At 39.5% G+C, this 22,296-nt stretch overlaps 1 protein-coding gene across 3 annotated transcripts in view; it reads right to left on the reverse strand.

The window, feature by feature from the left end:
- Positions 1-19,670: 19,670 nt before the first annotated feature.
- The window catches only part of VRK1 (VRK serine/threonine kinase 1), a 46,390-nt gene continuing 43,764 nt past the window's right edge, over positions 19,671-22,296 (reverse strand). For all 3 annotated transcript variants that reach the window (XM_064423440.1, XM_064423438.1, XM_064423439.1), the window contains exon 13: positions 19,671-21,382. In XM_064423440.1, the coding sequence (XP_064279510.1) occupies positions 21,300-21,382 (83 nt within the window). In that variant the 3' untranslated portion in view covers positions 19,671-21,299. The remainder of the gene's footprint in view (positions 21,383-22,296) is intronic.

A 22,296-nucleotide genomic window follows, 5' to 3' on the forward strand; every position in this document is an offset into this window, starting at 1 on the left:
GAAGTGTTGTAGGCAGAGTGGATATAGGAAACATGCCCAAATAGGTTTATATGCAGGTCTGGGGGATGGTCAGCTTGGGCTCAGAAGTGAAGGGAAGGATCTCCTGAGAACTTTCCAGCTTTAGGAGTGTGGGACCTGGTGGATCCTCAAAGAGAAGCATTAAAAGTAAATGTGGGAGGCCAAGTGCTTCTAGAGGTGCAATCTGCTCACTGTTTACCTCAAAAAACCCAAGAATACTGACCAAAGCCTCAGGGAGCTAATTGGACTCAAATGAATAAAACTGCAGTAGCCAGGGAATTTTGAAACCAAGGAAAGTGTGAATCCCTTCTCAAAAGAATGAGCAGAGAGAAAAATAGAGGGGAAAAGGGAAAATTAAATTACAGCAGGAACCTCCAGGTAGGACCTCAAACCATGTATAGATTATCATATTTTGAACACGTTTGGATACCAAAATATACTGAGCAAGTGAAGTTTGGTTTTGATTATTTACATTCCTTTATGTTGCCAAGTATAATGAAGGCTTTTTCCTGTTCAAATAGCAAGTACAGACATGGGTCTTAGTTAAGGTAAGCTCTATAAATGGCTAATCAAAAAGAAAGTGGAAAAGACCAAAATTCTGAAATTAAAATGTTTTCGTTCTTCTGAGTGACTAAAACATGTCTGGAAAGTAGATCCTAGAGTCTTTCCACCTGGTGTCATATTTTTCAACTTCTGTAATCTATGGTAATAGTGTAAAACTTACACTGAGGTGAAAAAAGGCTCACAGAAATGCTCAACAAGTTTCCAATGGCCATTTTCTGTACTCACTCCATCCCTGTTCCCTGAATCAAATACAGCTACCTGGGAGAGTGGGTAAGGAAAAGTCCAGTCTGCACAGATGATTTTTCCAGATTTAGCAGTCTTATAGCTGAAGCTTGAAGCTGAAAAATTCATGTATTACTACAGTGCAGAACGTTGTGGATGTCTAAAGAAGGCCTGTAGGGCTGTGCTGTGCCTTGTCCCTCTGCTGCCACCAAACCTGCCAGTCGCTCTGCCCAGCAGTTGCTAGCTCAGCATGGAAAAGCAGGCAGCAAGGGGAAAAAGGAGCACAGCAAAGGATCCTGCAGACCAGACAGTGCCATATTTGAGCCCTGCAGTTCAGCAGTACTCGGGGAGCTGCAGCATTCCTTGTGACAGACGGGAAGCCCACAGCCTTGTTACAACAGTAGTTTCAGCCAGGTCAAGTCCAGGGAACAGGAAAAATGGTATGAAGTGATTTTCCCAGCACCTCCAGCCAAGCTTAAAATTTTGTTTAAATGGGAATTGAGTCCTGAGCCTTCAGACAGAAACCTCTTTGAGCTGAGAGTGAACCAGAAACAGTTCTAAGGTTGTCTCTTTTTTCAGTTTGGATGTGTTACTAACACAGTATAACGCTACAGTCAGCTACACATCATCCCAACTGTAAAAATTAAGAAGAGCTGTTGAATGTCAAGTGATGAAGCACAAAGTGTCACAACTTCAAAAGTCCTGTTTTTCTGGCAATATTTACTTATTCACATGACACATTAACATATGTAATAACTACATAAAAGAACAAATGTCATATGGAGAAGTCAATGTGTACTCATAATATACTGAAGAGTATTAGGAAAACCCTGCATTGTTTTAATTTCATGATTTATAGACCTGAAAAATAATTCCAATGCTGCAATAGCAGCCTTTCCTCCTGTGACTGTAGAGAACTTTGCACTATCAGGGTACATGAATATTGCTCCTCTTTTCTGCCTGAACACACCTATAGAAAAGAGTTTCCTTTTCACTGAATTTCTAAAGGAGTTATGGGGATGAAAAAAAAAGTAGAGCTATAAAGAAGAACTGTTCTTTAGGAAGTTATTTTGAGCACTTTTAGCTCTAGCTTTGCTAGCAAAGACTCATCCCATCAGTCCTTAACTTATATAAACCATGCACATTATTAAACCCTGAGGCTGACACAGAATTATTGTAAGATTATGACCAGATCTTGAAAGTTCATTATGTCTCAGCTCGTTCACTGGCATACGCTTAACTGCTTTGCTTGCTTCCAAATTATGTCTACTGTCCATTGCATGTGTCATATGGCAAACATCAGCCAGTTCTGCAAAAGCTGTTTCTAAACATGTTTGGTTTGATTGTTTTTAAGGCAAGTTCATTTCCTCTGCCAAATTTGAAGAATAGACAGCCTGACATGTATGCAGCATTTCAGCTTCACGGTCAATAGTCTTTATTCATTATTTGGGTGTGAAAATAAAGTGTAAGAAATGAAATGCGGCCACAGGCTTTCCTACATCTGATACTAGTAATCAGTTTCTCCAATGAGAATATTTTGGGGTTGCTGCATATGCAAAGAAAATAGAAACACAAAGGCAAATGATGCAAATATATGAGCCAGGTAAAAATACAACAAAAATTAAAATTAATTGCAGTATATTTTAGGCTGGTACATCTTAAATCTGAACTCTTTTCTCCTCCAAAAGAATAAAGATTTTACTGCTATTCATTGTATCTAAGTTACAACAGATACATTTGCCATATTAAACTTCTAAGCAGTGTGGAGATCCTTGGGTAAATAAATCTCCCAATTCTTAAACTAGCAGAACAGTAGCAAAGATGCTGACTATGTGGTATTCGTTAAATAAACTAATACATTTCACAACTGAACTGAGACACTCACTGTTACCCTCAATCTTGAACTTCGACTTGACCTAATCCCCTATCAACTGATAACAGTTTACCATCTGTCCTTGGTCAGCCCAATGGAAGACTTCAAAGGATAGATTTAATAGCATATAGTTTGGCCTTGACATACAGACTGTATCTGTTCTTACTTAAAGAACAATAAAACCTTGTATTTAATTTCTTTTTTTTTCTTTCTTCTTTTTTTTTAACAGATGGAGGGCTGGTGTCTTATTCCATTCTGTCACCCCATCTGGACGCCTTAAATGTGATACTAAGGGAAGCATGGGGTGAGCCCACCAAAAGCTCAATTCAAGTTGAGATACAGTAAGAAAGGAAAGAAAATAGACTGATACCAATCTTGCATCATGGCAAAATAAAGGCATTTAAGGCTGCCACAGGGGAATGCAGAGAAGAAATCAGCTCTGACTCCTGAACATAACAATGCAGCATTGGAGATCTCTGTAACTTCTCAAAGAAGTATGGATGCTTCATCAGCAACACCAAATAGAAAATAAACATTTTTGTCCACCAATTTATATGTCACATTGCAAAGCAGCAAACCACAAGCCTAAACATCACGGAATCATTTCCTGCTTACTATTCCTCCTGAAGCCTCACCACAGGAAAACCTGCCTTGGGGAGTTCAAAGAATATGTTTTACTCTCACTGCAAAATTAACTGGTTTGCTGTTGTTTATATGATCTCTTCATTAATAATCTAGAGTTCAAAAGGTGTTTTGTTTTAGTTTTTTTGTGAAACATTCCAATGCTTTAATACAACAATGGCATTTTTTTAACTCAGAGTGATAGATTTAGGGAACATACTTTAAGGGATGAAGGACCCCTAAAATCTGAGCTACTGTCTGCTTAACGTAGGGCAAAGGGCTGAACACAATAATTCCTACAGAAGAATATATGTTCCTTACTATGAAAACGTAGCAGAGCACTGCATGATTAAAAACATCCTACCAGTGCTTCCTGACTCCTTAGTCTGCAAATGCTCTGCACAGACAACTAAGGATGTCTTCTCTTTCCACAACCCTGAAGTAGCTACCATATTCAGCCATAAAATAATAAATAGCAAACGGATTTATTTTTAGTGGTCGTTTAGAGTTTACATTGGTCCTTTACACAGGCGCACCTCACAGTTCCCTTGAAGTGAAGAACAGTGAAAAAAACCTTATCAATGGTGGGATGCTTTCATGTTGAAGTGATGTCCCTGATCCCACAAGCAAGAGCTTCAATCCCAGTAACCTCTAAACTAATACATTGATCCCAGTATGTCTTGACATCAGGAAACTTGGTGGAAGAAATGAAGGATGGCAGGATAATACAAAGGCAAATTATTAACAATCATTAGGAATTTAATTCTGTTCTTTCCTGGTGTCTGTATCCTTCTGTAGATATGAAAAAAACAATATAATCACCTTTCATACTAGCAAAGAGTATTGGCTTATTCACCATGGACAAAAATTCATCATAAATTTGTCGTGTTAAAGCTTTGACCAACAATGCCAAGTCCAGTGATCAAAGCACTGTAAAAGTATGAACAGATTTCTGCTCAATGAATCTCTGCATAGACCTCCTGCAAGCATATTTAAGAATATTTTTCACAAAAATAAAAGAAAATAAAGTTTATCTAGCCCAAAAATACTTTTGTGTTTTCTGTGACAAAAATAAAACCCTTGTGTTTTATTTGGATTGAAAAGAATTATTTGTGTAACTTGTAGGGTTTTTTTAAGAGAAAATGCAAATCTAAATAGTTTCAAAGCTGCTGATGTCAACTTTCCCTTTTTTCACCTCTGACTTTTATTCACAAATTTCAGTATTTAAGGAGATCACTTGGAACAGAACAGCCCTATTTTCAGTCTCCCAGGACAGCACCCCAGCCCTGAAGCAATATTTGAAGTATGAATATTTCCTATTGACACTGTTCCACTATGGGAAATAAGCATTTCTTAGATCAAAGACAGAAACTTGAGTGTGTATCTTAAACACAAGCCTGTGCAATTACTTTATATAAAATATATCTAGCTTGAAAGCTCCAATGTAATCTCAGCTTCAAAATGCACTCTGGCTGGGGAGTTATGTACTCTTTTGACATACAGGAAGGGCTTGATTTAAATCCCTGTCATCAGTTCCTCTGTGAGAGACTACAGGATAGCGCTTCTATGGAGAGCAGCCCCAAGGAGACAATTTTTCAGGAAATAATAAATGAACGTGCATCTGTGTATGTGCTGCAACTTCTGTGAAGTCAAAAACTGGGAAAGGAGGATTTGAATGTGAAAATATCTGTCCTTTGACAGCACCTTGGGCACTCAGCATGAGGCAGACCAGCCAGCACCTAAACACACAAATCTCCAACCCCCAACTGAACCATGTGGGAAGAGCGCCTGCCAGCATTACTACAAAGTGGAAATCTCCAGAAATGGTTTTGTTCACTGGTGCAGGGCGTTTCTCCCTTGTTTCCTCTAATGAACACTTGTGTTCACTAGCAATCCTATCTGCTTTGAGATAAAACCTGCAATGATGCTGGGAGCAGCCCAGTTTGGGTGGGAGGAAGCATTTTAAAGCCCTTTACCAAAGCCTCCGTATGTCTCAGACTCAGTCTGCATCTCTTCCAAAGGAGTCAGGCCGGGGATCTGTTTGAAGGCACCAATAACATAGCGGTCCTGTTTCCTTAATGATCTGTCCTTTCTCAACTGCAGAGGAAAAGCAAGTCAAGTGTGTCCTTATACACCACTTTAGTAAAATGGATGTGCAGTACACACTTCATTACAACCACCACGGGAATTAAAAGTAACTTGAGCAAATGGCCCCAGCTCCATGTAATTATCTTTTGAAGACACTCGAAGACAAAAGGAAAAAAAAAATCACGAACTAGCTCAAGAACAGCAGAGTCTGCCGAGGGACAGGAGAGCAGCTAAGGCAGGCCCTGGCTCTCCGCAGCGTCCCGGGCGGGCGGCCGGGGCAGCAGGCCCCATGGCACCGGGCGTGTGCAGGGCTCTCGGAGGAGAAGCCCTTCCATGGATGTGTGCAGGACAAGGCTGAAAGGCGCCGGGCTGTGTGTCTGAGCAATGCTGCCCTCCCATGGCACTTGCTCAGCCGCTCTCTGCTGAACCCACAGCCCTCGAATGCTTCAGCGGGCCCGACCCCACCGAAAGGGCAACAGCGGGGTTGGGTGATGAGCCCCGGTTACTCTTTCAGGCTCTGGAACTCTTTTCCCAGATGACTGATCCAGCTGGCAGTGCCCACACTCAGCCCAGCCCCTCGTCATGGACCACAGCCCTTCCCAGCCTTCAGGTCCCTTTTTCTCATCAGTCTCCTGGCTTTGTAGCTCATTCTCATGTTAACTCTTTCAGAGGTAATGTGACAGAGAAGCAAGAAGCTGAGAAGTCTAAGTGAGAGCATAAATAATCTTTTAAAAACAAGCCTTCAAATGACAAGTACAGGGCTGTGAGAGGCTCCTGTGGTGACATCCAGGGGGACTGCAGCCCAACCCCAGGCATTGGGCAAGCCCAGCACTGAGCTGTCCTTCTTGTGATGGAACAGTGAGACCTCCCTTCCTTGAAGGATGCTTTTCTTTTGAAAATAGTTTCTAGCTCCTTTTTCACCTACTTACTTCTTTGTTGCCACAGAGTGGCTGAAAACACCTGTAGTTCTAAGTGGCTGCAAGTCCTGGCTGTAAAACCTCAATATGTGCAAAGATTTTTTTAAATAAACTCACCACTTGTCTAAAACAGGGCACAGAAGGCTCGAAGCCCAGCAAGTAGTTCAGTAACAGCAGAGGCACCCACGGCTGAAATGTGTTTATGTGGACAAAAGCCCACAGCTACATTTTTGTGACTGCTCTTTGTGGAGAAGGCAGCTTGAACTGGGTATAGCTCACAGATTTACAAGCAGCTGCAGAACATGAAAGTATAGGAAAAAGAAATTATAAATTGAAGAGATTTAGCATGGCAGGAGAAAATGACAATCCATTGACTCTGCTTAGATCCAGTTGTACCCTGGATGACAACTGCATATTTTGTGCACTTAGTGTAGTTGGCTCCATAAGACAGTCAGAGGCATAGAGATGCTTTTAGCTAAAGGGGAATACTATTTCTCCCTCACATCCCTGGGAAATCACTTCTCAGCACAGAAATAGGTCTGTCTTAAGCCACACCAGCCAGCTTTCCAAATCGACTGTGGTCAGAACTCTGCAGTTCTAAAGCAAGCCAGTAGCTTCCATGTTATACAAAAGTTACTGACTTTGTGTTTACCATGTGCCTTCTCAGATGCTTCTTGAATCTGGATTGTTTCCAGTGTACATATATAGTTTATATATGTTTATAACTTTATAAAGTTTTAAAAGCTTTGGCAGTCTGTCAGCCAGAGCTGTGGTGTAGGTCTAGTGTGTTTATGGAGCATGAGCTGGGAAGTTTCAAGTGTCTTTATGAACTTGCAGGTGGAGGTAAGTCAAAGCTGTATCCAACATTAAGAGGATTTCTTCTGTGTATTAAAAACAAAGTTTTCCTCCAACCACAAATTCCTGACTGAGGTTCACTGTAATCATTCAAATCACCAGATCCCAAGAAGTGCATTCCTCCTGGGGACTTGCAGAGCCTCATAGCTGTCTCACTGGACACACAGGCTGTCATCCCTCAGTGCCACCCCGGGTCTCACAAACCCCTGGCCTTCCTGCAGGCCACACTACCTTGCACATGATGACAAACCTGAGCTGCAGGCTTGGCTCACCCTCCAACTTCCAGCATGCCTTTTTTGCCATGGCCATGGTCTTCCTCTTCCAGGTAGGATGGTCCCTTGCATGACTTAACTCCAGCGTTGCTGTGCATGAATTGTGGCAAAACCTACTGAGGAGTTGAGAATGGAATACCAGAAAGTCCATTACTACCTTTAGATGCAGAATTTATCCTCAGTTTAGTTTCAGTCTTTCACCCCACATCCCACCCCAAACTTCCCTGGGCTTCTCCTCATGAGTCCTCCAGCTCCCAGGTTTGCTCTGTCCTTGAGCAAAACCACAGGCTCAAAATAAAGAGGATTACAGGGATACACCCCAATCTGTGAGTACCTGGCAGCTGGATCTTAGAAGTCTATTTCTGAAAGAAGTTGATGGCATGATTGCCCCTTTGTATGGGCTACCACACACAGTAATATGTGGCTCCACTGGTTTTACCACCCCACTATGACATTCTCTTGAAATCTGATACACAGCTTTTGATGGTAGGCCACAGCTGGCTTCCAGCAGGCAACCCAACAAGCAGTGGAGATTTTCCATTTAAAGCTATTAAAACACAAGGTAATGTGAAGCATCAACTTCCTTCTGGGCTGCTGTAGCAAGTACTAAGAGGAAGACAGAACACATTTCTGTAATGACCTAATTACACTCAATACAAAAAAAGCATGGAATGTCATCTTGGAGAGGCTGTATTCAACAAAAATGGATCTAGGAATGCTGGACTCTGTCATGTGCAAACCTGAGCATCTGTTTCAAACCACCTTCTGACAAACTCATTTCCCATCAACATTTCAGAAGATGGACATGCCAGTTTTGTCTCCCCTCATTATCCTCTGGAAGTGAAGCACAGCTATTTTTACTAACATTACAAAACACCTCACATTTAATCCAAACTTGTAAAAACAGTGGAGGACTTTTACTGCTCTAATACACTGGGTTGTGCATTGTTATTTCCCTTTCTGAGAAAATGCCCTCTATAACATATATTTAAAATTCTTCCTACTAACCGATGACTTGATTGCAATCATGGAATTACTAGAAAAATAAGAAATTGTAAATAATTATTTCAGAAGGAACATATACCTGTTCTTTTACTAATGATGTACTAGAAAATTACTTTTAAAATAGTATCTATCAGTTTGAAAAGGTCAGATCCTCTAAGTGCAAAGAAAGTTATGCCTGTTTAGTGTGTCCACTTGTATGAAGTGGAAGGTTTCAGGAAAGTAGTGGGAGAGTTCACACAAGATGTTTCAAATACTTAAGCAATCAGAATTTGCTTGTGTGTATAATTCTTTGTTTATAAAATGCAAAGAACTTCTCAGAAGCAGACTATGAGTTTTATTATTTCTTAAAGAGAAGTGAGAAAGGCTCGAAAAGGAATCTACTCTCAGCAACAGAGCCAGGCACTGAACCCAGCAGCAAGTTGACTTCCCTGATGGAAGCATTAGGAAGTTTCCCTCAGATAAAAAGGCAGAAATGTGCTAACTTCTGCCCTCCACACCACCTACAGAGTACTAGCATTATAATTATGTTGATAATATAATCTATTCAGTCAACCATCTTGTGTCCACATAGGTAATTATACTTTACCTGCTAAGAGCTTTGGGAAATTGGCAGCCACATGAATGTTTGGTTGGTGCAGCACATAAATTTGCCATCTTAAGGTGATTAATGTAATTCCCAGTCCAGGACTGGCCAGATGATTGGTTCAGTGCTACCCTTCATATTTAAAAGTGAATGGACAAGAGAAACAATCCAGGACATACACTACTCATCGTTTGTGACTTAGAAAAGAGCTTAGAGAAGAACCTGTATAGTTTCCACTGCAGATAGATAGCTCCTTGAATTTGACTGAATAGACTGAGGCTGGTTTACTTCACAAGGCCTCCACAGGACATTAACATTGGACCTAAATAATTTAACTTGACAATTAATCAAGAACAAACATTTTTCAGGGCTTATATGAACTACCAGGAGATGAAGTGACATGTGCTGTCTGGGAATTTTATATGCAATTTAGTACCTGACTTAGCATGTGATGCTGAGCAAGCTGAACTGTGTTTCTGGTCCCCTGTTTCCCTTTAAAGGGAAGAAGCTACCTAGTTCCTAGATATGAGCTTCTCCTGCTGATGCTCAGTTCTTGCAGAATAACTTAGCATCTTTGGAAAAAAGATGTACAAAAACATTATTGATCCCAAATGTTTAGCATACTCTGTTGTTGCACCCAATGAAACAATCAAATATAGCACATGTTCCTACAAAGCCAGCATGCAGAAAATGCTCTATTGTCTCTTTCTGCTTTATCAAGCAGCCCACAGAATTCTTTAGAGGCCCTAGTCAATACTATTTAAAACATCAAGACTGATTTTACACTCCACGTTCTTTGTAATTTCTCTTTCTCTCAAACAGGTAATATACTACTGGGAAGAATACCTTCCCTTTATAATTACACCACACAAAGCTTCAGACATACACATTTCAGGTGAGTGCCTGAAATTTTGAAGACTCTCATTATTCTTCTAACACAAAGAGACTTTCTGGGGGGCCACTGCTTTTGGGAGAAAGGATGTGTGTTTTATTTCCACTCAATGTTACAGTGAAATATAATGTCATGACCACTTCATAGACTTACTGGTTACCCATTTTGTGAAAAATCAAATCCACCTATTACATATGCATAGCTTTATGATAATGCAACAACCCATATAGGATGGCCCAGCAGCAACTGGTTCCAGCTTGTCCCTGCCAATCATTCAGCTTCCACTGCAGTCACAGGGCTAGCATGTGCATCTTGACAGCCCTGGAAATTACTCTAAACCATTTCATCACATTCCAAACCAACACTTATTCTGATTACAAAGTTAATAGCTTGAAATGGACATTCTAGAATTAACCCTGTGACCTGCTAGATTGGTGACAAGGAGACAGCAAAATGTGACACAGGCACCAGGCTGAGTGACAATGCCTGGTGATGCCTGAGGCTCCACTACTAGAAGCAATGTTGGAAAATCGAGGTAATTGTAGATTTTTCATTTCTTCTTTGGCCTCCAAAAGTTTGTTTTTCATAATTGACTTTGACATGTGACTTAATGTGTGACTTAATGTGACTTAATGCATTATATAGATATTCTATAAGAATATATATATCTTATTCCCAAAAAGAAATTATCAGTGATGAGGCATAATGATGCAGCTTGATTGGATACTTGGCTATTTCTCCACTGTTTGAAGGCAAAAGAGAATTTCTCAGGAAGTTATGTGGAACTCTTGGGACAGTACAGGTATTTAGAGCAACTACTTTTGGCCAGTACCTGAATGATTTACATCCAGCCCAGTAATGGATGATATTAAAGTATTATGAGCCAGGGAAATATGATTATTTCTTGGTTTAAAAGGGGCTTTAAACTCTACTTAAGAAAACAAAAGAAGTCCCAAGCCCTATTTTAACAAAGGTTGTACACCCAGCAGGTTTAGGTAGTTCACTGCAATGAGCAACAATATTAGCACTGCAAAGGGGGCAGCAATAACCAGGGAACAGCAAAAGAAAATGGGACTGTGCTACTGACTACAGGTGTCCACTGGATTGGCTGTCCACTGGATAGTTGCAATGTAAATCTATTCTCTGATTGATATCAAGCCCATCTAGAGAAACATGTGAGACAGGAATGAACCAAATTAATCTCATTCTCTAGGACTTAACAGGTCTGAATGTGGATTTTAAATGTCTGTACAAGCTAAAAAAGAGATTCTGCTGATGGAAACTTTGCAGAACAAAAATATTCTAACCTGAATCCACACAATATAAAGCATTAAGGACATCTTTTTATCTTTGGAAATTATTTTACAGTTAACTGACTAACAACTCTGAAAATAAAGCCTCTTTTAATTCTCTCTCCTTGGATTTGCAATGGGAAGGATTTAAAGAACTATATTTGATCCCTTAAGTTGAAGTACTCACAGTACTGTACATTGTTTTAGTGTACTAAATTTAGTTGACTTCTGTCTCTTTCAATTACCCTTCTAAAAAGGATAGGTGAAAAATAATGTCTCTCTTTATATAATTTGGTTTGCTGTTGATTAATTTTCCTCTTCTATTTCTTGCTTATGTTTTGCAGGGTAGGAAGGACAAAATAGCTTAAGGAGATAAAAAGCTCTTTTTCTGAGTTTGAGCTTGTAGATTCTTCCCTTTCATATTTTTATCTCATCAATATAATGTCAGGATCATTGATAAGGACAAAAAAGTCTAATGGAGAATGGACTGAATCTTAACCTTGGTAAAACAGACCAACAGTAAGAAATCCTGAAAGTAAAAATAAATTTCTACACATGCTATCCTCATCATTAGTATGAAGAAAAACTCAATACAAGTTTTATATAAATAATCCACTGATTAGTCCTCTTTTGGCACAGCAAAGGACTGTAGAGGAATAACATGCCCTAATTCTTAAAAGAACCGTGCTCTGCATCAGAGGTACTCCTCAACGTTTCAGAAATAGTTCAATTCCATTTGGTTTCACTTATGTGTATGCCCTCTGTAAGCTATGTACAACTCTTAACACCACTCAACCTCTCTAAAGGAGGTAGAAACCAGGCATGAATTCTGGGGCAGGTCTTGAACTCAACTGCTGCTTTGCAAAGGATGCAGCAGTGAGAGCCAAAGGGTTTCTGACTGTGATGTCCTCCAACCATCAAATGATAATCAAATACTTTGATGAGGAGGAAGCAAAAGAAAAGATTAATGTATCTTAGTGATCTGTTAAAATTTCAAAAATAGTAATTGCTGAACTTGACTGCTCTAAAAACCTTTGTTCTGAAAACAGAACTAGGCAGCAATGACTTGCCCTGAATTTCTGCAGAGTCTGAATGATCAAAGATCAGTTGAAATTTTATTCACCCACCTTGTTTCACTGTTTAGACTGGGCTGATTGTCTACAAAGACAAAAAAAATACCCCAGGCCTTCAAAAAGGAAGGAAATGCTCTAATTCAGAGAGACATTAATTCTTTCTAACCTTCTTTTCTAACTTTTCCAACCTTCTCATTGGCCTTATAAAAGTCTCCCTTACTGTATTTGATAGTGGTTCATTGATTGTCAGGATTAATCTACCACTAAAATTTAATGCAGAAAATCAGCAGTCATCCCGTATGTTTGATTGATTCCTTCAGAGAAACACAAAGCAAGAAATCCAGATCCTGGAATAAGACCTGGAAGAACTTATGACAGAATGGAAAAAACTTTATAGAGCATCCTGTGGCAATAGGATGCTCTATAGGGTAACACAGTATGGTATCAAAGGCAGAAGTAATGATTATTAAATGTACGTGGAACTGGGACTTATGATTTCGTGGAGACAAGTGTCTCTGGAGCAGCTTTCCTAAAATCCCTCCTTCCCATCCACCCATCAGATGTTCCCTACCCTTTCTCTTGATGACTGTCTCCTTCAGATACAGAGATGTCACCAGGGGGAGAGAAAGGACCACATCTGCACCATAGCTAGTACAAACATAGTTAACTGGCAGTGCCTACAAATTCTGTTATAAGGTGTGTAGTTAAGCAAGTTTGATAGTCTTTTGTGGGCTGATGGCTTAAATAACTTGCCAGCAGATCATACACTAGAAACATGTCATGGCTTGTGATACAAGAGCAGGTGTGTTCTTGCCCATTACTGGAATGCATCTTCTGAGGCAGGGTTTGAAATTTACCAGTTCAGACAAAGATATCATCTTCAGGTTGCAACAAAGGAAACAAAAGAATGGAAATCTTAGTAGACATTAATTTTTTTAATTATAGATATTTATTTAATGAATGCTGTTCCTGTTAAAGTTCTACTTTTTGCACAGGCAGCCATTCCTAAGACAGAAAATTATGTCATTCCCTCTGCCACCAGAGGTCTGGATCCCTGTTTGACTGGTGTTCTACTAGAATAATCAGCTGTTGGGCACACAATATCCCCTGGCACTTGTCTGAAGAAATCCTGCAGTAGAAATATAACTTGCAATTTTTAGCTGGACACTCCATTGCTTCCTGCTGACCTATATGCACTATTCATGCATTTCCTCAGGGGAAAAAAATTCCCAGTGGAATGTGATATGACTTACAAAATTCTTTGTCCATCTTTCATTCTAGATACTTGAGACTTCAAGAGATAAATAGAGTCACTCCCTTGGGGGCTATTAATATATTAAGAAACTCAAACACTCCTGAAAAGCCATACCTAGATGAGACATGTGCACAGAAAATTATCATGCCTGTGAAGAAAAGGAATACTTCAGTGGCTGAATGTCATACAATTGGATAAAATTATTTTCTAGAAGAAATACTTCCTTGGTACATTTCATTCCCAGTTTGATGGTCTTTCAGAAAAACTAATAGGATTGTCAAAGGCAAAATGATAATGTGGAAATGCAGAGAGTGTGGGCTTCTCTGACAAGTCATCAGATGTTTCTGAAGGAGAGTAGAGTGAAAATGGATGGAAGGCAGAGAACATCTTTAGAACTTATAAAGATCGAGGCGATGTTAAAGTGGAAAAAAGAAATAAAAGGAGAGAGTTTAGGGGAGAACAGAGAGGAAACTCTCATGCACTGTTTGTGTCTCCTTAAAAGCTCCATGTAATATTACAGTCCCTGCCAAGCTGCAGAACTCAGGTGACCCACTGTGATCTAGTCCCCTAGTACTGTGCAGGGCTCAGACTTCTGGTCCCAGGGCTCTGAACATTGCAAGAGTGATTGATTAGAACAGTGCAGCAAATGGCATTGTCTGTGCTGAAATGGGGAAGAAATCAGAGGCATAGGATTGAAAGAGACAGATGAAGGAAAGACACAAGGCAGATGGCTCTGTCTTGCTTTCACCAGGCAGATGTGATGAAGAGGAAGCAGCAAGGCAGCCACACTTGTAAGCAAGGCCCACATCTTGAATCATCAGCCTGGGGCAAGAGCCTGTCCAGAGCAGCCACTCCATTTCCTCAGCTATAAGCACAATGTTGTACCCTGGCCTTCTCCAGTGCCCACCAGTGCCCCAGATCTCCCTCATCTCCCCTCATTTTCTGTGCTCTTCAGGGCAACATGAATTTCATTAAGGCTAATAATTAATCTAATGAGGCTAAATAATTAGTCTAATAAAGCTAACATACTTGTTGAATAATCAAAATACTCCCTTGAAAGGCAGAAGGAAGAAGCATATTGCTATGAAATAAATAGAATAACTAATAAAAGGAAATTCATTTTTATCACAGACACTCAACTTCTCACATTCTAGTGCAGCAGGTATTATGCAGAGGGGTAAGAAGACAACCACATCTTCAAAGAGCTTATAACAGACATTATGAAAAAAACTGTGAAGAATGCAGCAAAAACACATACACATTTAAATACTTTTTTTCTCACTCCTCCAGCTCCTCATTAACTTGGACACAGCACCCATAGTTAATCAAAGGATGTCAAGTTCAAGTATAATTTCTGTGGTTCATCTCAAGTTACTGGTTTGCAGCATGGAATTTCACTTCTGAATTACTCATTCCTTGTTAGGGTCTCACTTGCAATTTTGCTCCTACCCCTAATCTTTAAAGATAATTCAGCAGTGTGCTTGACAGCCAAAAATATCATTATCTTCCTAGCAGGTAAAGGATATACTTTCAGAGGAACACAAACTTGATTTTCAAAGATAGTGGTTACCTGCAGCCTTTACTGGCTTCAAGTAATATTTTGGGTGCTACTACCTTTGAAAGGTCAGAATTTCAATATAAACAACTGGAATTCACCCCCAAAACAGAACAGTTTCCATTCACTGAAAGAAAAGTATTCTGGTCAGATTTAGAGAAAATCTTGGGCAGTGCTTTCACCAGAAATGGATGACAAATTTCAAAATTGTTTTTAAAAGGGCTTTGCCATGAGGGAGAGAAACAAGCAATCAGTGACACAACTCACTGCCACACATAAACCATCTCACATATGAGGATAATAAAGGCAAAAACTGTTGTTAGTCTCCAAAGAGATTTATCAGGTGATACCTGGTCTGGATAAGTGTTAATTTCAAATTCTGGTTCCTTCTACATTTGGCCACACCAATTAAAAAGCCCAAAGCCTACAAATTACTGATGATCAGCTCTCTCAGTGACAGAGGAAACCAGTTGTTACACCACACCCAGATATTTTCAGCACTACATTGTCTTCTAAATGGGACGTTCTTTGCTGTATATTTTTTTGCTGTGGCTATCACCAAGTATTGTTAGAAGTGAGTCAGGGACTGCACATTTGCTACTGCAGATCCACCCTCACCAATCCAAGGGAAACAGCTCCACAATGAGAGATTAGTGAGAATGTAAGAATAAAGGCATTATTATTTTTTTATAGATATATCTCTTTTCAGAAAGGAATTCAATTTATTACTTACACTGTTTTTGTTCAGGTTTAGCAGGAGATAGACAAAATTAGCTGGAGGGTTACTTACTTTCAAGTAGATCCAGTGTTCCACTCCTCTCCTGGCAGAAAGAGAAAGCACCTTCAGGTTTTCAAGGCACAGCTCGTGTATTAGTTGTGGTACAAAGTAATTTCTTTTAACATTAAGCTGTGCAATTCACCAATTCCCAGAACTGCATGTTAGAGTTTGCATTCTGAACAAAGCTAAGTACCATCCCTTCCAGGGCTCTTTTGTCTTTTAAATGCATCCTCCTTGGTTGTATTTCATGTTATTGTGTTCTCACTGCTTCTGTATAAATGAACATATTAATCCTTAATTTTCTGGGTTTCTAGCTCCATTTGCCAAGGAAGAATTTTTCTTCTCTCAGAAGCTGCAGATGCAGATTCCCACTGTGCCAGCTTCTTCCTGGTTGGAGTGGTCTGGCAAAAGGAATTCATTCAGGAAAGTTCATAAAAATGTATATTTTCTTTTCACTTTTACTATACTTCACAGCTGTCTCACTGTGTTCTCATCACCCTTCCTTTGAATATACTTATGAAAGCCCATCACAGCAGCTGAGGTCTGCAAAGTTGGAAAGCTGACCTTCTAAGACAAGAGGCAGAAATATGGGAGCCAATCTTTCTCCTATCAAATGACAGCTCCTTCACAACTCTTTTACTCTTAGGGGTACTCCTGAGAAAATGCAAAACCTCAATTTTGACTTGTTGCAGCATTCTCAACGGGGAAGAAAAAGCTTCACATATAGCAGCTTACGAAGCTGTGAAACTTGAGAGCCATTTCACAATTTCAGGTATTTGTATGCAGAACTAAATGCAAGGGCATTAAAATCTGGCATGGAAGACTACATGGGCAAAATATGCAACAATCTGGAAGAAGACATGTTTTGGTAGGACAAGATGAAACACAGATTCCAGATAGAAGTACCAGCGCAATACTGTTTGCCATTTTGCATTTAAAAACATGGCATATCCATGTAGAGAAAAGCAGTTGAATTGAAGCATCCAGTTAGAGCTGTTGCATGTTTCTAAACCCCAAACTGTTGCTATATAGGTACCATTCATGGAGATAAAGAACTTAAATGAAGCATCAAATTCATGGAATCAACAAATCCTCAGCTGCTGAATCTTGATAATATGAGTGAAGAAAACTGAAATGCCTATGAGTTAGCATGCAGTTGCATAAAGCTATCTAAGATCCCAACTAGGACTCCAGGACAACGAAAAAGTTGATCCCATCACATCTGATTTCTCTCTGCCTTTGAGAAAGGGCATAATGAAAATCACTTCTCACAAAGAACAAATTCCTTCTCCCTTTGAGTACCTCATCTTTGCAAAGAGTCCAGCAGCCCCAAAAACAACATGGGAGGTAAAGGAATTGGTATTTACTGCCACAGAGCTTTCCCAGTCAGTTTGATGTTGCAGTGCCACTACAAGCAATGGGATCTGACTCTTGTTCAGAGCACCAGCTCTGTTCTCTTTCACATCAGAACTGATAAAACTTGGAAACTCTACTTTAGATGTCCCACTACATATGCTGGCAAAAGCAGATATATACTGGTTATTAAGACACAATCTGGAGTCTGCCTCACACCTCCTACAATGAAGCTACTGATACTCACCTATCATCACCTATACAGGGCACTGCAAACCATCCTTGAAACAGCTCATCAGCAACTGGTAGACTCTCTATTAAAGCCATAGCAGCATTATTATCTGATGTCTTCCCAAAAGTAAAGATTTTTTTTTAAAAGCAAAAAAGTCTGAGAAAGGCATTATTAGTCACAGGATGAACCAAAGGCAGTTAATCTCCTGTCTACACCTTAAGAAAGAAAAGAGGAGAAAAAGCTAATTTAAACAAATGCTACTAGGGATAAAAAATTCAGACTGATGCTATATTAAATTACATGGGAGGCTGAGGTATCCAGCCATGATCTTCAGTAAAAAAAGAAAATTATAGGGTCTATCAATTAGAGAAGTGGTGCTCTGAGCCTATGTGCTGGCAGGCTTACAGTTTTTTTAATGTCTGGCAGGATGTTTTACAAACTAAACTCAGCAAGATGACAATTCCACCAGAAGGTGCTTCAGATGGTTTTGCTAATAATTTTGATCAGCTGAAATGGAGAAAAACATCATTTCATTTATTTGGCTTTTCCAGAACCTGTCAAATCTGAGCAGAACCATTAATTGCCCCCTTCTACATCTCCCCTTGCCATCTTTCCCACCTTTGTCCAGAAAGGACACATTCCAACTGATTTACTTTTTCTACAAGGATTCTGCATATCCAGCCTTTGTTCCCAAAACAAACTTTGGTCATTCTTTGTGCACTTCCTTTCTAGAAGGAAGTGCCATTTCTTGAGAATATTCATTGAAGGCTGGTACTGCTACTGCTGCAAAGATGTAAGTGCTAACCACCATATATTGGCTTTTGTTTTAATAGCCTTTTAACCAACTTTGTTAATGGACTGAATGCAATTTAGATATGGAACTTGGCTAAAATGTAGCTTCAATTGGCTATTAAAATTTAAGAGCCAACTAAGATAGCTAATTACAAAAAAGCTCCAGTGATAATGCTAAGCAGAATTAGTAATAGCAAATGACAGTCTGTCTAGTCTTATTCCCAAAGGGAAAGAAACTCTTAACTGAGAAGTCAACCAGACAACGTGCAGAAAACCTAATTGTATTACTGGTATTATGGCATCCCAAATCTGGCAGCTCACTGGGACAAAACAGTGAGAAAAGTCTGTCAAACTATTCAGGAAAGCAACTGACCCCCTTCTTAATGCTAGCTGCAGCAAATATTGGGAATTATTATTTTATATTAATTTATTGGGAAATAATCCTGTAAAAATTATCAAACCGTCACCATCTAAAAAATATGTTATATCCCTCCTGAATTTGACTGTCTCTCCAGATATTTTAGATTAGGGGGAAATATAAACAATCTGTCTGCAAAATGTTCAAGCACTAAAAGAAGCATTCTGTGCTTCATTATCAATATCCTCATTACACCATCAGCTGAAGTGCTGACTAGTTCTCCTGTGAAGATTTATCATGTATGGTGGCCACTTTGAAACATAGGTAGCGGAGTCTTTAACATTCCCTTCTCAAGCGTCTCCCTGCTGTGCCTGTAAATGTCAGTCCAGTTTTTTCACGGCTGCACGCACAGATTAGAAACAGCAGGAGAGCTTGGGAGTATGACTACAATACTAGTAAGGACACTTGTCTTCATGGCACTGCTCAAGTGATTCTTGGAATGCAGGACCCTGCTGTTTTCTAATATTTACACACAACTGGAGTCATCAAGAGCAGTAAATGCAGTCTAAAGGCAGCTTGCTTCTTTTGTGTTAGGAGCTTTACTTTCAAACGGGGATGTCAACAAAATCCGACTGCACCCTCCGCCTCTCGTGAAGTGCTGTGTTTCCCCATCAGTGCCTTGTAAAGCAGGGGGAACACGTGTGTGCAAGCACGCACTGTATGCGATCCATACGGCAGCGCTGCGGGTATGATCACAGCCTTCCCCTCCGCTCCTCCTGCCCGGCCCACGCTTTAAACACTACTGCAGTTACAGCGAGCTCGAGCCTGGGGCTTTGCAGTGCCTTGTGAGCAGAGACAAGCCCTGAAACAACATTCACCTTGAATAAAAAGCACCCTTTTCCTTCACAGAACACCTGCCAGGACATCTTTTTCCGGGACATTTTTGGGGTGGGAGGAGGTAGGGGTGGCTTATGAAATTCGCACCTCAAAACATTCTTTTCAAATATATGGAAATAACTGTTTGTTCCATTTGGCTTTGGTGGTGTCAAAAGAAAACACACTGCTTGAAAACTTGGAAAGTAATCAAAGGAAGTTTACTGGTAAATAAGTTACTAAAAAAATCAAAATGTCAGACAACTGAAGTACAAAAGAATGACATTAACTTTGAGTATGTGACAAGGAAGAGAATACAGTATGCCTTCCTGACAATAGCTACTCAGAACAGTGCAACGTACTTTCTGAACAAAATGATTAAACGAAGTCATTAAAATGATAGTTTGATTTGAGGAGTTTTAAACATGAGAGAGGCTTTAGCAATCCTGTTTTTACATCTGAAATGAAAAGAATGCTACGCTTAAAGCTGCCAGCCACACTTTGCTAATACCCAGGAAAACGAACCTAACAGTCAACAGAAATGAGAAAGCACCTCTTAAATATGGTATTCCAGTTTTATTTCAAAACAACGGATTCCCTTGTTTCAAACATAACCTCATCATTCATTCATTCAGCGTTTCATGCTACAACATATTCATTTAATCTCATGAGTTGCTGCGCAGGCATTATACCATCAAGCAAGCTGGACATCCACACGAATACACTCTCACTGGCTCATATGGATTCCTTTTGGTTTGCCAAACTTTTGGTTGCCCTGATAAGAGTGATGTTCATGTCTTATTATGTGTATGTTGCAGTAGATATATGAAAAGTAGCAATGCTGAATTCCAGTTGAATTTACACTGAAATGCAACACTATTTTTTGACTTACTTACAACTCTGAATAGAGGACTCAAAGCTAACCAAGGAAGTGCTTGCACAAAAGGATTTGGAAGATTTCATGTTCCTCAAGTATTAAAAAGGTAAACCATTATTGCTGTGGGAAGCAGATGTGAGACAATATTTCACTGGAACTAGATCCTGCACAAAGTTACTCACAATTATATTCTAGGCTTTTCACTAATATAAAAAGAAAACCTGAGGGGGTGGTTGAGGATAGGCATTGGCTTTTGGTTTGTTCCTTTCTTTGCCCTGGGCCCTTTGTCTGAAATTCTGGTCTCTTTCTTTCCAGAGAAACTATGAATAATTAGAAAAGTGATACAAACACAAATACTATGCAAAAAAAAAGGGCTAAAATTCAGTACCTGTCTTCCAAAGAATTAAATGCATTTTATACAAACTAGAATGGAAGGACATGATTTTTGCCTTATGCTCTATTTTTAATTCAAACACTTGAAACATATTTAAAAGCTATTTATGCTTTTTCAGATTTCATCTCAGTGTGCATTTAAGTGACCACCAATATAACTTTACTCAGAACTGTGAGAAATCAGATGCAACACTGCTGTTTCTTATACAGTATCCATAATGAAACCATTAAATAAGGCTTTATCTCTACATTACAAAGCAGGAAAAAAGCACTCTTTTTTAGTTTGCCTTTAAGACATGAATTCATGTATATAAAGAATAAAAATGCATCCCCACTTCAGAAGCTGGCAAAATTTTGCATTAGTATTTACGTGTATATAAATTATGCAAATATTTTAATAAAACATTTATTCTTCAAAAACAGGTACAAACAGCAGTCCATGTTTTTACAGGATTCATCATTTAAAAAGGAAAGAAAAATATTCCAGTGCTACCAACAACAACAAAAAAAATCGGAAATGAGCCACAGAGCAACTTAATTTGTTGCTCCATATATTATTTACTTCTGGACTCTCTTTCTGGTTGCTGTGGTCTTCTTGGGTTTTGGTGAGGTCATCTTCTGGGTTCTGGCAGCAATTGCATCTGCAATTCAAACAAAACAAAAAGACCAACCGTGTGTTAAATAAAATAACAAAAACAGATCACAAGAAAAAAACTTTAGTTTTTAAAAGTATAGCTCAAATCAAATCATTCATTGAGCTTGAAGTGGAGATGGGGAAGATGCCATGGACAGAGGAGAATCTTCAACTATTTCTGGACGCTGACCTTCTCCTAAAAAAACATATTGTTCAGCTCAACTTCTCCAAGAGTACCATCACATGCAGTTGAGTCATTTTTTAGCTCATCTTCACCAAAGGAATTAGATCTTCTACAAAATCTACACCACTCCTTCCTCCCTATGTGCCAAATTTTTCGTTTTATAATGCTTTCCAGTATTAAGCTATTTTTTGGATCTTGTGCTTAAACTCATCCAGCTCTGGGATCACAATTTAACCCCAGACAGTAACTCCCTACCATGCAGAATTGATTCACTCACTCCCTCCTCCCTTCCCAGTGGGAAGTGGAGGGGAATTGGAAAAAGGGGGAAAAAAAATCCTATGGATTGAAATAGGAACAGTTTAATAATTACAATAAAATAAAACATAATAATGAAAAAGTAAAAAGAAAAAGATTAATTATCACACATGTAAAAAATCCCCAACCCACAAAGTGATGCACAATACAAGAGCTCATCACTCACTGACTGATGTCCAGCCTGACCCCCAGCAGTAACTGGCCCCTCCCAGCAAACTCCCCCGATTTATATACTGGCTATAACATTCCATGGTCTGGAATATCCCTCTGGCCAGTTTGGATCGGCTGGCCTGGCTGTGCTCCCTCCTGGCTTCTTGTGAAGCTCCTCATTGGCAGAGTTCAGGAAACTGGAAAGTCCTTGACTTAGGGTAAGCACTGCTCAGCAACAGCCAAAACATCTGTGTTATCCACATTATTCTCAT

The sequence above is a fragment of the Passer domesticus genome, chromosome 6, assembly GCF_036417665.1.
Source record: "Passer domesticus isolate bPasDom1 chromosome 6, bPasDom1.hap1, whole genome shotgun sequence".
Lineage (NCBI taxonomy): Eukaryota > Metazoa > Chordata > Aves > Passeriformes > Passeridae > Passer > Passer domesticus.